Source organism: Pholis gunnellus, assembly GCF_910591455.1.
Source record: "Pholis gunnellus genome assembly, chromosome: 18".
Lineage (NCBI taxonomy): Eukaryota > Metazoa > Chordata > Actinopteri > Perciformes > Pholidae > Pholis > Pholis gunnellus.
The window spans coordinates 1,208,708-1,226,201 of NC_136545.1; the positions used below are offsets into that span (position 1 = coordinate 1,208,708).

General features: G+C 42.3%; 1 protein-coding gene across 1 annotated transcript in view; it reads left to right on the forward strand.

The window, feature by feature from the left end:
• Window positions 1-17,494, forward strand: part of dcc (DCC netrin 1 receptor) — a gene marked incomplete at both ends in the record, with an annotated part of 277,106 nt that overhangs the window by 144,606 nt on the left and 115,006 nt on the right. The window contains 4 exons of the mRNA XM_079178564.1: window positions 8,258-8,417; window positions 13,461-13,615; window positions 14,869-15,017; window positions 15,780-15,918. Coding sequence (XP_079034690.1) covers window positions 8,258-8,417; window positions 13,461-13,615; window positions 14,869-15,017; window positions 15,780-15,918 — 603 coding nt within the window. The remainder of the gene's footprint in view (window positions 1-8,257; window positions 8,418-13,460; window positions 13,616-14,868; window positions 15,018-15,779; window positions 15,919-17,494) is intronic.

Sequence of the window (17,494 nt, forward strand, 5' to 3'; positions counted from 1 at the left end):
GCTATGATTCATTTTATTTTATCTTACGCTGTCAGTCCATGATTTTGTAGTTTGAAAACATTCAAAACATGAGGTATGAAAATGTAGAGTGAGATAAGAGAAGAAGGCTTTACATCTGGTAGAAAGCGGAGATAGGGAGAATCTGAGGCAAAAAAAAAAAAAAAAACATGAAAGGAAGTGAGATAAAGCATGAATCTGTTTTCACGTTACGCTCTGGGACACTAAGCAGCAAAAATCCTTCATATGATTTATTATTAATACACGTATTCACTCTTTCTGAACTACTACTGTTCATATAATTATAATGATTACTAGCGCTAGCCTCAGTGCAAACGGCTCAGTCTCTAATCTGTAACGGTGACCATTTTGAAAGACAAAAACATGGCGGATTCCCAGCATTAGTCTCTGTGAGGTCAGCTTACGTAGGACATAGGTGACCAGTGGAGAGACTTAGCAGCGTTACCTCTGATCTCCTCGCCGCTACATTCAAATGCAGTCAGTTAAAACTTTGACCTTTCAATGAGATGACTGCTGTGTGTGATAACACCTGAAAGTGACCCCTGATGGACGATGCTAAGCCCTAAACCAGGACCACGATACAGACAGCAGTATGACATTTCACTACCCATCAGCTCATAATATGAAGTATGTGCAAAGCGCTGCAAATGCAAACTCACACAATGGCAAGAAATTGTTTTAGCCACTTATAAGTTGGGGAAAATTGATAAAACTACAATTACTCCAATTTAAGAAAGGTATTGCATTGAGGTCTATTTAAGCCAGGGGGCTGTTAGTTAGATACAGGACAAATACTACTGTGATGTTATACGTCCAACTTTATTGATCTATTTATATATTTTAAGAAATGGTTATGCCAGGTGCATTTTGAAGTAAACATAACTTTCTATTTCTTGTGTTCACTGGCAACGGTGGTGTTTTGTGTTGCCTTAAAAATACAAATATTCATACTTTAGTTCTCACAGGCTGAAATTGTAGGAAAACAATATACATTGGAATTTAATTTTTTTTTCAGTATGATTCATTTGAGACCTTGCTGTTGCATCTAAGTTGTATATAGATGTATATTTTAGGAGACAGTTTCCTTTCTTTGCTGACGATACACTAACTTTGACTTTTTCAGACTGGTACTTTGGACCTGTGGTGTGTTATGTTGTGATGAACGTTAACAGCACTCGGTGGTCTACACTCAAAGAACCAGTGATTATTACAGGCTGATCATGCTGTTAGCTCAGCCCTCCAAGGTCACCGCGGTGTGGGCTTGGCTTTTTTGGCACTGATGAGGGTCTCAGAGTTCGGGGTGTGAGCTGTGTTTCCTGCTTTCACAGTAAAAAACCTCCAGGGCTTCAGACACAGAAAATGCCACATTGCACTAAAAACTCCTGGAATTACTGACTGTAACACAGAGCTTTTACTGAAAACACACACATGGCCTTCAGGTTCAGCCAATGTACACACACTCTCAGCTTTCACAGTGAATTATTACAAAGGTAGAAACACACACACTGTCATGGGCAATTTACATTCACAGGCACACACAGAGCTTTCACCACAAATCAGACGACACTACACACCCCATGCCTCACAGTCCAACATATAGGCTCATCTTGTTGTTTCTGCCTTAAAGTAGGGAAAGTTTTAGTTTAGTCTTTTAGTCTCTCAAGAAAAACAAACCTCCCACCAACAACTCCAAAGCTGTCTCATTTATATGTTTGGTCTTGTTTCTTTAACATGTGTTGAAATATAAATGTAAAATGACTCTTTGAGATTGGGCGACTTGATTCTGAGCAAGCTCGATACAAGTTAGAAACATCCCATCAGCCAGCCTGAGATGCAGTGCAGCTTTTAGAGACAGGTTTAAGTTGGCCTTTGTAAAACTCTTTTGGATGAATTCCGCAATTTGGATTTCTACTGAAAGGCGCAAGAAGGTGTCCGATTATTCATAGTAGCTTGATTATCATCATTTGAATTCTGTTTACTGGGATATCTTTTGGCCCACACTACAAATGTGATGCTGGCACAAAAAACAACTATGCGTTATGCCTTAGTCCCCTAGAATGTAAGAAGGAAATGGACGTAGACGTGACGTCACCCTTTGGTTTGTGGACTACAGTTTTGAAACTCGAGTCTGACATTTTGTCCGTCGCCATCTTGTTTTTTGGCGACCAGAAGAGATGGGATTAAATACAACAAAACACTGAGTAAGTCATTTTTACAAAATGTAAGAATAAAACCCACTATGAAAGGGTTAAAGTTCTAAGTAAAAAACGCAGACAACTCCCAGTCTGGACAACGCTGTGGTAGTGACCTGTCAATCACAGTAGCCCCGCCCTAAAACATACTCTGTTTGATTTTCTATTTGACTCTAAATGGACCATCATTTACTAAATAAACATCATGCTGTATTAAAGAACAATAAACTCATGTTTACAATGTTTACTGAGGGAATAAATCAAGTAAGAAGTAGAGTCATTTACTCATAGACTTCTATACAACCAGAAGAGTCAGTAGAGAGAATGCAGGTTTAATGCGTTCCGTAGTGTCAGAAGCAGAGGTTGCTGCCTGGTTTGTCCTTCTCTTAATACATTGACTTCCCTACGCAGATTTAAATCCTTAAAAATCCCCACAAATATAGTGCTTTGTTCTTCATAACGGGTAACTGATTGCCTAAAACAGCTGAGCACTGGTGTTTTTATAAACACACTGGAGGATATAAAGCATTTGTTAAGGACTATTTTCAGCTGAGGGTTTATTCACATTTGATGATCTAGTGAGTCAAAATACATTGTAACGTGTGGGCTCATGGTAATGTAACACAGGGCAACAGTTAGGTTCATTGATGTGGTTTTAGTAGCTTGTAGATGACAATGAAGTTCTACGGCAGAAAGGATATATATATGTATATATATATATATATATATATATATATATATATATATATATATATATACATATATATATATAAATGTACCCTAAATGTCAAAAGAAGACGCTATCTCATTAAAGTGTTGTGTATTCTAACCTCTAGTATATGTTTTTTCTACGTGCCTTAATTCAACTTCCATCCATTAAATTCGGTCAAACTGTGCACACACACCCATACACACTCAAGATTCTAGAGATTTGACTCAGACACCCACAGCCCCAGTGGTGGAGATTTACAGGAATAAGTATCCATTTTAAAGGAATTTAAAACTAGAGGGCAGAGAGAAGTGTGTGTGTGTGTGTGTGTGTGTGTGTGTGTGTGTTACAGACATTTTTAACGGCAGCTGGCTGAAATGAGCCCTGAAATTGAGTGCAGAGAAAGAGAGAGAGTGAGGGGGAGAGGCAGTATGAATGTGAAGCAGAGTGAAGCTGAAGCGAGTGAATGAGCTCAGCAGTCTTCTTCTGCATAAATAGAGGTTAAAAAAGAGAGTGAGAGTGAGGGAGAGGGGGGGAGAATATTTATCAGAAAAATGAGCAAAAGAGATCTTGTCTGTACTTGTTTGAAATATCGGAGGTCCTCCTGAATGCTATACTGCATTAGCACTAAAGAGAGTAGACTATGAGTTGGTATAAACCCTTGCAGTGTGAGCAAAAGTTAAGTTGTATTTGATTTTAGTTTTTCATTTGTACAACAGAAGCTAATGAGACGCTGCTATTTGTCTTTATAATCAGCAGCAGCAGCAGCAGGTAGCAGCAGTGGTAGCAGATATCACCAGCAGTTGACTGCAGCGCAGCAGTCAACTGAAGTAGCAGGTGTAAACGTGAAGCAGTAGCAGTTAGCAACAGCCGTGGAAGCAGAACGCAGCAGCGACAGCAGTAGCGGATTAGATAGTAGGACTGGGCGATATGAGGATATATATCACTAATGATATCAAAATGCCAATCGCTTATGTTTTTTCGATGTCGCTCTAAATATTGTATCAACCAGAGGTCTAACTATGTTATGTCAATATTTGCCACAGTATGCCACACCGTGGTCCCCAACTACAGTCATATTTTGAGTACAGGCAATACATTGTCATTAACCAGCACAATGTGCCTTTTTGTTTTCTTGACCTTAAACGGACTACAGACTACTGCACACAGACCTGTGTTAACACTGTGTTTAGTTTGTCGGCACTGACATATAACAGTTAACAGGCAAATGAAAAAATGTGTGGACAAGCACCCCACCCACAGGTAACACAGATAATAATTTGATATACTGTATATGAATGTTTGAGGCTATCACGTTACGTGTTCATTTAAAAAACTGCTGTTTACACCTAACCTTGGTTATGACAATCAAAGTGTCTATTTATGTATCAGTTATAATTTCCAGTGCATTTATTTTTTTTATATAACACACACGCAGACACACACACACACACACACACACACCTACACACACACACACACACACACACACACACACACACACACACACACACACACACACACACACACACACAAAACACATTTGTGGTAGAAACCTCAGAGCTGAAACCAAACTCCCCTAAAGATCATTCAGGCAGCAGAAACAATATAAATGCAGAACAGCTTGTAGAAAATGGACAGAGTGATAGAAAAAAACAAAACATGGAGGCTTTGTGTTTGTGTGAGTGTGTGTGTGCGTGAGCGTGCACACCGGTATCATCGGCCGTCTGGCAGACTGCAGTGTTATTTTCAGTACTTATTCAGATTGTTTTCCAGCTCTCTTTCTGTGGTGTCTGACTCTATTATTTAGCCTACCCGTCTATTTTCGGCAGAGTGACGCTTTACTGCTCAGCGCCGGCTCGGCTTTTGGGGCTGGGTCACCGAGCAGGAACAAATCCGCCCTTCACACCCCGAAATGTCATCTCACTGAGACGAACGGAGGTGTGTTAACACCCCCTCTGTTTCCATCTACCTTTCTTTTTTTCCTACAGTTCCTCCCACTGTTCATTCCCTTCGCCTCCTCGCCTTTCCTCCTCTTTCTTTTCTTGTATTGTTTGCTCTTTTTCTCTCCTCCCCTCATTTCCTTCCCCTCTTTCTTCTTTCACTTTCTACATTTCCTCCTCTGTCTTATTTTTCTTCATTCTGGTCCTCTCTTTATTTCCCGCCACATCCTCTTGTTTCTCTCCTCCATCTCCTCTTTTTCTTCCTCCCTCTCATCCTCTTTTTCTTCCTCCCTCTCATCCTCTTTTTTCTCTTATTTATCCCTCCTTCTCCTCCTCTGTCTTTCTTTTCACCATGTCTTATAGTGTGAAATGTGTGTGTGTGTGTGTGTGTGTTCAATGAAGTTTTATTGACGTGTACAGACATGTCGGAGGCATTTAGACCCTGTGGAGAGTCACAACCTTTGACCCCAGGGACAGATTGGATTTTTCTCGGTTTATGATGGAGAGGAGACAAGTGGAGGAGTTGAGGACACTGCCAGTTTGGTTTCAGATCATCAGTTTTCAGTTGGGACTCATTATTTTTGTTGAATGACGACATCTTTATATAACCCCCCCCATCATCAGTTCAACACTAATACGTAAGACACCTCATCAGCTGTGTGTGTGTGTGTGTGTGTGTTACATTGATCATTGCTATTTTTCCTGCCTTGGGGACTGTTCTCTGTAGTTGTATAATTAGTGGCAACTTCAAAAGAAGAACTACTGTTGATCACACTCATCACACTCATCTCCAGAGGAACTCCAGGCCTTTTTCTCAATCTGCGTTCACCTCAGTTCACGTGGACTCGTGAAGGTCGTCGAATCCCCGACCCGTGTGCTTATTCATCCACGAAGCAGTTTTCCTCGGCAAGTTTTATCGAGGACATTACGGGAGCTTACTTCAGCATTCGTATGAAATATACATATGGAAAAAATTGCGCAGTAATTCGTTGATATCCCACAAAATGGTTTTGTGTGTCATCCACGTAATCATGAACGAGGAAGTAAAAAGCACACACAGGGGTCCAGCAACCATCCATCTTTCAGGCAGGAGGCCACTGTTTTGTTCCTCACATGGAACCAAAAGTCAATGTTGATGTTTTTGTGACGTAACTTGCATTCTGTAGTTACCATGATTATTTTAACTCAAACAACGATCTTCTCCTAAACGCTAAGTCGTTTTGTTGCTTAAACCTAACTGTGTCTATCTATCTAGAAAAGAACATACGCATGTAACGAGTGGAAGTGGACGTGTGCTGCTGGTCCTTCACTGGAAAACGCAGAAAGAATTAGGAGAAACTTTCATACAGACTGTTATACAAGGATCCCAACATACATTCCTTTTCTACCAGCAGGAAACACGAGCCAAACCCTCACAATTTTTATACTACAACCACAATAGTTCACCAAATATAGTCGTGCAATTTTTATATGTATTAGGGTCAAATATGCGGGCAATTTGTCAACAACAAATGCCTTTGAATGTCCAATGTTTTTCAAACCTTGTATTCTCTCTAATGACCAGGAGGGGGCGACTCCTCTGGTTGTATAGAAGTCTATGAGAAAATGACTCTACTTCTCTCTTGATTTATTACCTCAGTAAACATTGTAAACATGAGTTTATGGTCTCAATCTCTAGTTTCAAGTCTTCTTCAATACAGCATGATGTTCATTTAGTACATGATGGTCCATTTAGAGTCAAACAGACCATAAAGCAGGGGATGCTTTAGGGGCGGGGCTACTGTGATTGACAGGTCGCTGTATAGGGCGTCTCTACGTCAGTCCTCCGCATTCCAAATATGGTGATTTCTGTTCATTGGCTGCAAAAAAACCATGTTGACGGCCATAATCCAAGATCTAGCGAAATCGCCAAACTGGAGGCTTCAAAACGGCAGTTCACAAACCAATGGGTTACAATGACTATGGTCTATGGTTTTATACTGACTTCTCTATAGCATTTTGAACATGAGCATTTTGATAATGATAATGATAATTTGAGATTTGTTGCTGCAGAACTGGTTCATCGGATGTTTTATTTAGTAGCTATAGCTCTGCGTGCCTCCATATATGTCTAGATCTCACCACCACACACATTCATTGTTGTTGCAAACACACATTACAGTGATGGAAACAGGTGTAAACATTTGTTGGTTGGTGTCATCATGGATGCTGTTGTCCCAGTTGCGAGTCACGCATTCTTGCAAGTTTGGACCGTTGGGTTTAACTTTCCAAGTTGGAAGTTGACGTTCTCGTTATTGAGACAGACCTACACCTTTCCGGCTGTCTTACGAGGTTCCTTCAAAGTTCCACTCTTATTGGTTCCATCAGTGTCAGTGGCATCTGTCAAAGCGGTTCTTACAGAGGTCCGTGGAAGGAAAGGTCGCTAAGCAGCGGCTTAGCGCCACAGCAATGTTTTACCATTGGTCAAAATGAATGTCAATCAAAACACTTTCTAGTCGGGGTCGGCGGCTCAAGAACAAGAAGTTTGTAGAAATCTGTTAAAATCTTAAATGTTGTTTAACATTTCTCACATTGGAATTGAAGCACAGTCCTGCTGATACTGAAATTACCATGATATTGAATATGAAAGGTGATCCACAACAAAACTATGGCATAATGTAAGCAAGCATAAAGCGGATCAACGGGCGTGTCAAGATCAAAGATGTTCATTTTGTTTTCATTTTCATTCTTAAGTGCTAGAAAAACATTTACATATTCAGGGAAAATATGTCTGTCATTTGTGCTTTAACTTATTTAGGAATGAATTTAAATGAGTCTATAAAAGCAGTCTTTCCAAGACCCCATATATCAACTTCTCAAAGGAAAGAAAATCCTTATTTTGAACTACATATTTCAATGTTTCAATGAATCCAGCAAGGCCCTTCATCAGATCCTCACATTGTTCTGAGTTTTGAATAAATGTGAGGAGGCAGCGGTGTTTACGTTCAGGTGATTGATATCTGCTGATTGATGACTAAAGTCTTCAGATGCTCTGCCGCTTCTTTTTCTTGCCTGTGATCTTCTTTACCGCTCTTCTTCCTCCTTTTCTTCCTTCTTGTCTCTTCCATGTCTCCTTATCTGCACATCTCATCCGTCATTTGCTCCTTTTTGTTTTTCTTTTGCTCTGCCTCCCGCACCTCCCCCCTCCGCCTCCACCTCCTCGTCCCTGCTTCTCCCCCCTCCCTCCCTTCCCTCCCTCCCTCCCTCCCTCCCTCTCCCCTGGATGAACCCGTAAACAGAGGCCACGTCCACTCAGTATAGACCTGCCCACACACCTCCTCCTGCTCCTCGCCCTCCTCCTGCTCCTTCTGGCACCCCCTTGACTTACTACTCCTCCTCCTCTGATCCCCCACCAGTGTCCCCCAGCCCGGGCGTTGCCCTCCCCTCTGCCCCCCGCGACCTGGTCCCTGTCCTAGTGTCCAGTCGATTTGTCCGACTCAGCTGGCGCCCCCCGGAGGAGACCGGAGGAATCGTGCAGACCTACGGCATTTACTACTCCCAGGACGGAGTCGAGAGGTAAGATAGACATTTATTCTCTTGGACTCTGTTCGGTCAGACATGGATTCTGACTCTAAGGAAGCGGTTTCCAACCTGGAGGTTCGGGAAAACCCACGAACCTCTGTCTACTTTTTCACACTTTCTATTGTATTTTTTCTTGTGAGTGTATTAGATACGCTGGTATTTCATATAGTATCAACAGCCAAAGAACTGGACGTATTCAAAATTTGACCCGATGATGGTGCAAGGTCAGAGGACCTCGACAGCTACAAGGATGACATGCAGGCCGACCCGTAAATTAGCATCTCACCAGTTCTCTGGCCAAACAAACAAAACCGGAAGTGCAAACATGTGAACTACTTTCCGAGTTTTAGAACTCATCCATGCAGCTCTCTATTACTATTCATCCTAAGGGGGACATCAATTTGTGGACCAAATATCGCAGCAGTCTATTCATCTGTTGCGAAATTTTGCTAAAAACTACTAACGTGAGCCTCTTGGTGGGGCTCGAGGAAAAGTCAGGGGATCCCAAACGTCATTTGGATCCGTCCTGTGGATGGATTTCATGGAAATCTATCCGATAGTTGCTGAAATATTTCTGTCCGGACCAAAGTGAAGGACTGACCATGACCGATCCATAGAGCCACATCGGTAGCACGCCATGGTTGCGGAGCTGTGTGAACCAAAATACTGTATAACATAAATGTCTGTTGTTGACTCAAAAAGGCACAAAGGACTCACTAACAGAATGTTTAAGACAACACTTTTTCCACTTGATCACAGCTCTGGTGTACACGGCAACTCTCTGAGCGTTCTGCAGTAAAAGCTCTGTGTGACATATTGGCGAGTCCCCCGCTGATGCTAAATGGTAACCTCTGACAGTCGGGGGCTCCAGCTGAAGGCTTTCACACCCAGGCTTTTAAGCTTTGTTACCTCGGGGACCGACCGGCCCGCAAGCGCTTTAGGCCTCCGAACACCGGACAAAACAGCCACTGAAGTTTCATCATGAAACGAGAGATTGTGTCAGTCCTAATGACTTACAGAAGGAACGGAGGCAGAGGTTTTTGTCAGCTCTAATGACTTAGAGAACGATACAGAGATTTTTCATCAGTAAGAACTTGCAGGAAACAAGAGAAAAGGGAGGGAGGGAGGGAGGGAGGGAGGGGGACTTAGAGGGAAAACAATGAAGGATTATAGGAGAAAGGGAGATGGCAGGAAGGGAGAATGAAGACGATTTTTCTAGACCAAGAGGGAAAATGGAAAAAGAGGGGAAGCAGAAAACATTAGACGGACAAAACGATGAGTTTCTACTCTCTAGTAAGAGGCTTTTGGCCTGCACGTCTTATCTAGACATGTCATGCTGCTTATTAGTTTCAGAATATGATAGTGTACTCATAGGCGCCATCAGGAATACTTTACTAAGTCAATGAAAAAAAGGTTTTAAGGAATGTCAAATTGTGGATTTTTTTTTCTTCATATTAACAACATGCTGGTCTCTCCTCTATCCACTGCAGCCCAGTGTCCCAATTAGATTTGTACATGATGGATCTGCACCAAAAAGAATTCCTGTGGCAACTTACTTTTCCTCGTGATTAATTTGCACGGCAGTATATGTTTGTTTTCACTATTTGTTGTCATGACTACTTTTACACAGAACGTGAATATTATGAAAACGCGAGATCGATTTTCGTAGACCAGATCCACTCCTTCTGTTCTACCTTTCACAATAAAATCCCTGGACACATACACTGCCTAACTGCTAACCATGCAGAGAGATATTCACTCAGAGCATTTCAGTGGAAGGAAACTCGATAAAATAGCTTACAGTAGCTAAGCTATGCGACTATTTATATCAGAGAGAACGGCCGACGCCGCTCCGGATCCCTGCCGTTGGTTCTAAGAAAATTTGCAGCGCTGCCAGTTTGATTAATTTTGCATTTCCGTATCATTTGTTGGTCGGAGCGGTTTGACCTAGAACAGGGGTGGCCAACCCGCGGCTCCCGAGCCGCATGCGGCTCTTTGCCCGGTTTCATGCGGCTCTTACGTTCATATCGAAGTTTGTATTTGTGTTTTTTTAATGTTCGTGTTCGCTTCGCTTGAGTTAAATACGGTATTTTCGTCAAACGCGCATGTGCGGCCACAGATTACGTTCCTCGTCGACCCATTTAACGCCGAGACGGACTGTTTGAAAGCCCCGCTAGTCACAGATGAGGATGCGGCTGAGTTGGAGATGATCGATCTTTGTGAGGAGGACCAACTCAAACCTGCTTTAAGGGACGGGACCATTGAGTTCTGGAAAAGTGTGTCAATGAAAAAATACCCCAATGTCAAACGGGCTGCGCTTAAGATACTGTCAATGTTTGGGTCAACATACGTCTGCGAGTCTGTGTTTTCTACCCTGAAACACGTGAAATCATAGCATCGATCTGTTCTGACTGACACCCATGTGAAAGAATTGCTTCGAGTGGCAACAACGGAATACAAGCCAGATTTGAAGAGGATTGTTCAAGGCAAGGAATGCCAGAAGTCCCACTAAGTAACATGCATAGTAAAAGAAAAACACTATTGTAAATTATTATATTTTTGTTTGTGGACTTGGTTGAACTGAGAGTTTGTCTGTGTGAGACAGTGCACACAATGTTCATTGTTGAAAATGACTGGCCTGTGGTCTTAGGAGTCCATTTCTGTCATTATCATATTGGTGTGTGACATTTACAATAAATCTGGCTGAGCAAAGGTATGTGTGTGTGAGAGGAAGGGATAGGGTGATGTTCATGTGTGCCCATGTGTATGATGTGGCTCTTTGCGGTAACACAGTAAAAAATGTGGCTCTTGGTCTCTGACTGGTTGGCCACCCCTGACCTAGAAGATGATAACGTCAGAATGCTAACATGCTAATATTAAGCAGGTACAAATGGTTACCATGTTAACCAGCTTACTTTAGCTAGTTAGCATACTAATATTTAGTAGCGTGAAATGCAAAGTACAGCTGAGGCTGAGGCTGTCTTTAGTTTTGGAGGAATTTAGTCATAACCCAAAGTATCGAACAAATTGAAGTTTTGACCAGATGATGGTTTTAGAGGGAAAGTGAAGGCATCACCAAAGTTATTACAACCAAAAAACCAAACCACCTCTTTTGTTTTTCTGTGTTTATATTTGGGATGGATGTCATTTGAGTCTCATTGTTGCCACTGAGTCACTCGGCTGTAGAATAAACATCAGCCGCCTCTGATATTTCTTCACATTCTGATCCATGATCCTTCTTGTGTTTGTGCTGTGACCACACAGACAGACAACAATCAGTGGATTACTTTCATCCTGAAGAAAACGTCTAAATTTGATGTTTTCAAAGAAAATCTCAAGTTTTAAAGAGCATCCTTTTTCTATTTTTTCTACACAGACATCTGACAGAAAAAGTGTTTGTCAGGTTCTAAGAGTGAACACAGAGAGGACACATCCCGTCCACCACCATGGGACAATATGAGCTGCACATCATTTAGAGAAATTTGTTGATGGCAAACAAATTTGGATGGAATTTAAAATCTTGAATCTTTTTTTTTGTACATGACACTTGCACTCACTGGCTCTTAAGGATGAACTTGTTGAAATGCATCATCGTCAGTGCAAGGCCGAGGGGTCAAAAAGAAAGGGTCAAAACAGAAAGACGAGGATGCAAAGAGAGAGGTTTAGTTCATGAGAAAATGAGAAGAAAGACTGGACAAATTGAGAAGGACTAATGCAAACGCCACAATCTGTCTGTGGATTATTTGATTGCGAGTCGACTGAATGACCTCAGACTGTGGTCTGTGAAGGGCAGAGAGAACCCACACTGTGTGACAGACACAGACCCGCTGGTTAACTTGACATGCAGCTCGGCCTCTCTGCCGTTTTCACTCAGCGGCTCAGAGGGAAATATGGATTCAAAAACCCTGAGAACTCCACTCACCTTTCGTCTTTTCTTTGACCCTTGTGTCTCTCTGCTGCTGCTGCTGCTGCTGCTGCTGATGATGATGATGATGATGATGATGATGATGATGATGATGATATTGGTTGGTTTGTCGCCCTGTCAGTCTGTCTGTCCAACACTTTGGTCCAGAGACAGATATCTTGACCTAGACTGGGATGCTTGTGCTGTGGTCCTTCACAGTCAGCAGAGGATTGTGGTCATTTGAAATGCCCTTAAGATTACCATCTAAACTCTTCCTTTCAATTAGAAAAGTCAGATTGAAAAGGCGAGTGTAGCCTTCTAGAAATGAGCAGCAGACATTCTTGAACCTCCTTGTCAGCAGTAATCATCATTTTATCTTTGCTTGTTGCTCAAATTAAACTGTTCTTTTCCACTGACAGTAGTGGGAAAATTATTATTCTACACTGTTGCTTTATCATTTATTTATTTAGTTTTCATCCACCCCTCTCTCTAAATTAAGCCAAATCTGGGAGCCCAACAGTGTTTGCGTCTGATGTTCTTTTATGCTTCTCACTGGATGAAATCAAGAAACCTGCATGACATCAATGTGAGAAAGATAAACCATCAAACTGCAATCAAATTTTACCAGGATCAAGTTTCCCATCAGTTTTACGAGAAGGATTTAAAAAAAACAACGTTTAATATTAAGTGTAAAAATCATCCAAAGATATTTTCCCTGTCAGTTTTCTTTACTGTGAACTGAGCAGAAAAAGGTCTGCTGTGTGTATTTGATGCTGACATGCTAATCTTTGCAGCTGTCTCTTCAGTGATTTGGTGATTGGCTGAGAACTGAGAGGCTGCAGATGTGCTGTAATCTGAGGATTAGCTGCAGTCACTGCGGGATTACACAGATTATTTATGATTACGGCCCAGATTATCTCTAATGTTACAAAATAAAACTGGAATATCTTTTGAATACAGTGTTATTTGATATTCTTAATAAGATAAGTAATTTCAAAAAATGAAGAAAATGAAATAACTAAAGAGTAATATGTGCGTAAGAAGATATGGTGATGATAAAAATGGTATTATTACAATGTCAATGTGTGTTCAATTTGCAATTAAGTGTATGACGCTGTGTTTTCCTGCTTCAGGGAGCGGTCAGTGAACGTGTCGGAGCCAGAGTCTCTGGAGCTGATGGTCTCCAACCTGAAACCAGAGGAGAGCTACAGCTTCAGAGTCATCGCGTACAACGACGTGGGGCCAGGGGAGAGCTCCGCCCCCCTGAGGATCACCACCAAACCAGACCGTATGACAGACACACACACACACACACACACATCTGAATCTGTAATGTGTTTCTTGCTTTGTGTATGGTATTGCTAGACAAGAGACCGTTTCCACAAGTCATCAACAGCTCCTGCAGCTTAAACTGGGCTAGTTGAACAGTTTCAGGGCCGACTTACAGGGGAGGACTGGGAATGGAGAAATGGCTGTGGACTTCATCCATCCATCCACGAGTACAAGTGAAAGTGTTTTGTCACATTTGAGGAAATTTGCTCCAGGCAATCCTGGAATAAAGCGGTTGCCGGCGTGGAGGCATTGTTGCTTCTACCGTAATCGCTGATTTAATGCACCACCCGGCGAGCATGCAGAGTGGCCCAAGTCAGTGCACCAACCATGTTGCGTGACCAACAGGTGCATGCAGCTTTAGCTAACATGCTCAATTGCTCGTGGTGGATCCTCCGGTGGTTACGTTTGCTTCCACGAGAAACGTTTATCTTCAGTGAGGTGTGTGAGGCGTTTCTACTGTTTGAGACAATAATGTTTGTCACAGTTGTGAATGCAGAGCCCCCTCTCCCAATTGTAGTAATCCAGAGACAGGAGGGAAACAAGAAAGAGAGAGAGAAGCAAGCCGCAAACAGCTTCTGTTTCTACACACCTCCCTCTGCTGATTTTGGAGAATCGTTGACTAATTTAAAATATATATATATGCTTTATTCTCATTAAAGTGCTCTGATTGATAAATGTGTTCTTTGGTTTGAAACTGGAGCCTTATGTTGTAGTTCTTTAGCATTCCTGAGGCTATCGCCAAGATGAAATTTGGAAATCTGGGTAGTGGGTATAGTCTTCACGTACACTCAGGAAATGGATTGAAAACACATTAGTTACTTTCAGATTGTTATTATTCAAACCACATATTTTTGATCTATTGGGAGAAACCAAGCACTCCTATGTAAAATCAGATATTCAGCACCCCCATATAGCCAGAATGGAGTGATCCTTTGCCACTTTTGTGACAATTTGACTGTTCTGACCTCAAACAATATTTTGTTTAAAGATGAAATGAACCAAACGAAAACATAAATACAATAGTTTTTAACAAATTCATAATTTATGTATGACCCTCCAGTAACTATTTGAAAAGCCCTCAATGCTGCAGAAAATGGGCCTACAGTCAATGTAGTGATGGTAGATGCAGCAGTGGCGGGTGTAATATTAGCAGTATCAGTATTTGTGGGGTGTGTGTGAGCAGTGTGTTGTCTCTGTGTGTCTCTACAGTACAAGTTCCCAGCAGGGTGGAGTCTCTCCAAGCCGAGGCTCTGTCTCCTACTTCGGTCCAGGTGAACTGGGAGCCTCCCAGCCAACCGAATGGCCCCATCCTGGGCTACAGACTGCTGTGGACCGAGAGCCCCTCTGCCAAGGAACAGGTCAGCACCGTCACTGCCTTAGCTGTAACTGTAAAATGTTAAAAAAAAACAGCTCGCTCACATGGCAAGTGCACGTTGAAAACCTTTGTTCCAGGCTACAACAAAGGACGTGTTTTTTGAGCAGGCTTAGACTCTGTGGTGTTAATAGTAAACTCAGGATTCTGTTTTATCAAATGATTCTAAAGAGTGTCATTGGATATGGCACAGGTATGGTATGGTCAGTACGTTTAAAGTCTAAGCTTGCACGTCTTACTTAAACGGCCAGGATGATCGTAGGGAAAAAAGAACAACACTATCTTCAGCCCTGATATGAAACATCGGTGCTCAGGGAGGCACAGGAAATTCTAAACGACCCAACACATATTCTGAACCCAGAATTCCAGCTGTTGCCTTCAGACAGACGGTTCAGAATGCTAATCTGCAGGCTGAATAAGTACAAAAATCCAATCATTCCATCCTCCATCAAATTATTAAATAGCAACAAGATACAATTTTATTGGGGACTAATATATTGTGACTTGATTATTTATTATCTGTGATGATCACACCTGGTGTTATTATCCGTTACAATTGTCGACACGTGTTTTTAAGCATGTTTATGCATGAGCTTATGTGTGATCTATGTTCTATGCGTGTATGTGGATTTTGACGCTGGCAAGTGTTTTGTGTGATGCGGCGGCTTGGTGCCCAAGACAAATTTCCCTGCGGCACGATAAAGTATATCTTATCTTATCTTAACTGCTCCTCTGTGTTTGTGTTCAGAGTGTGGAGGTGAACGGACTCAACTACAAGATGGAGGGACTCAACAAGTTCACGGAGTACACGGTTCGGGTTTTGGCGGTCAACCGCTACGGACCGGGCACCGCCCCGGAGACCGCCAGCATCACCACCCAATCAGACGGTGAGCTCTACCTAAACGTTTCCCTATCCACACAATGTACGCACATCAGTAAGTGAATGCATCACTGTTCACTACGCAGTGACGACAGTGTCCATGTGTGTCAATCAGTTCTCACTGCAGAATAAGGAAAAAATTAATTTTACCCATATTAACAACAGCCTTTCACAAGTGTGACATGAACATCTTTAAGTATCTCGGGGTCTTGTTCACGAGTGAGGGTAAGATGGAGCGGGAGATCGACAGGCGGATCGGTGCGGCTGCAGCAGTAAAGCAGGCGCTGCACCGGACCGTCTTGCTGAAGAGAGAGCTGAGCCGGAAGGCAAAGCTCTCAATTTACTGGTCGGTCTACGTTCCTACCCTCACCTATGGTCACGAACTCTGGGTCGTGACCGAAAGGACAAGGTCGTGGGTACAAGTGGCCGAAATGAGTTTCCTCCGTAGGGTGGCCGGGCTCAGCCTTAGAGATAGGGTAAGGAGCTCGGACATCAGGAGGGAACTTGGAGTCGAGCCGCTACTCCTTCGCATCGAAAGGAGTCAGCTGAGGTGGTTTGGGCATCTGATTAGGATGCCTCCTGGACGCCTCCCACTGGAGGTTTTCCGGGCACGTCCAACTGGGAGGAGACCCCGGGGAAGACCCAGAACACGCTGGAGGGATTATATCTCCCAGCTGGCCTGGGAACGCCTCGGGATCCCCCAGTATGAGCTGGAACATGTTGCGGGCGAGAGGGAAGTCTGGGTCAGCCTGCTTGGCCTGCTGCCACCGCGACCCGACCCCGGATAAGCGGAGGAAAATGGATGGATGGATGGATGGACATGAACAGGATCAAAATGTTTAGTTATTTATTTAAAGTGAAAACTCTTCTTTTGTTTTATTCTCTCAAAGTCTGCAAGTCTCTACCAAAGATACACACAATTCAACAACAAAACAAAAACGCCTTGGTCACATCCGGTTATATATCACTATTCATACCACAGGAAAAGGAAAACTGGGTCTACATTATAACAGTTTGCAAAAAGCTGAGGACAATAGCAGCTATGGCCCTCAGCAATGATTTGTAGTCGGACACTTGGGAAAGATTCTGCTGTGGAGGAAAACCATCATTAATTAGTGAATTATAGATCAATGCATTTAAAACATTTGCAGAGCAACTGCGGTAATATTTAAAGTGGCATTAGCATCTTTAGTTCTTGTATGTTATTGAAGTTCAGGTTGTAAAATATTCACATGGGACATTGCTGGAAATATTAAAACAAAAATGATGTCAGTGCAATGGAAACAGAGTGCGTCATTTGTAACTAGAGCTTCTACTGAAGATGAAAACATCAGATCTATGTATCTGTAACCTTCCTTTGGGTTAATAATACATGCAAGAAGCAGAAAAGTCATATTTCCACTATGTTTTCCACATGAAGCTTTATAATCCTGTTATTTTACGGTGCCTTCCTCTTCGGAACGGTTTAACGGCACCTGGCGAGAGAATGAGCACCAACAGCTGTTTATCTTGATGAACCTAACTTCTGATATTCACATAACAGTAGTTCATTCATTCACATTTTATTTGGGGATTTTTTAGAA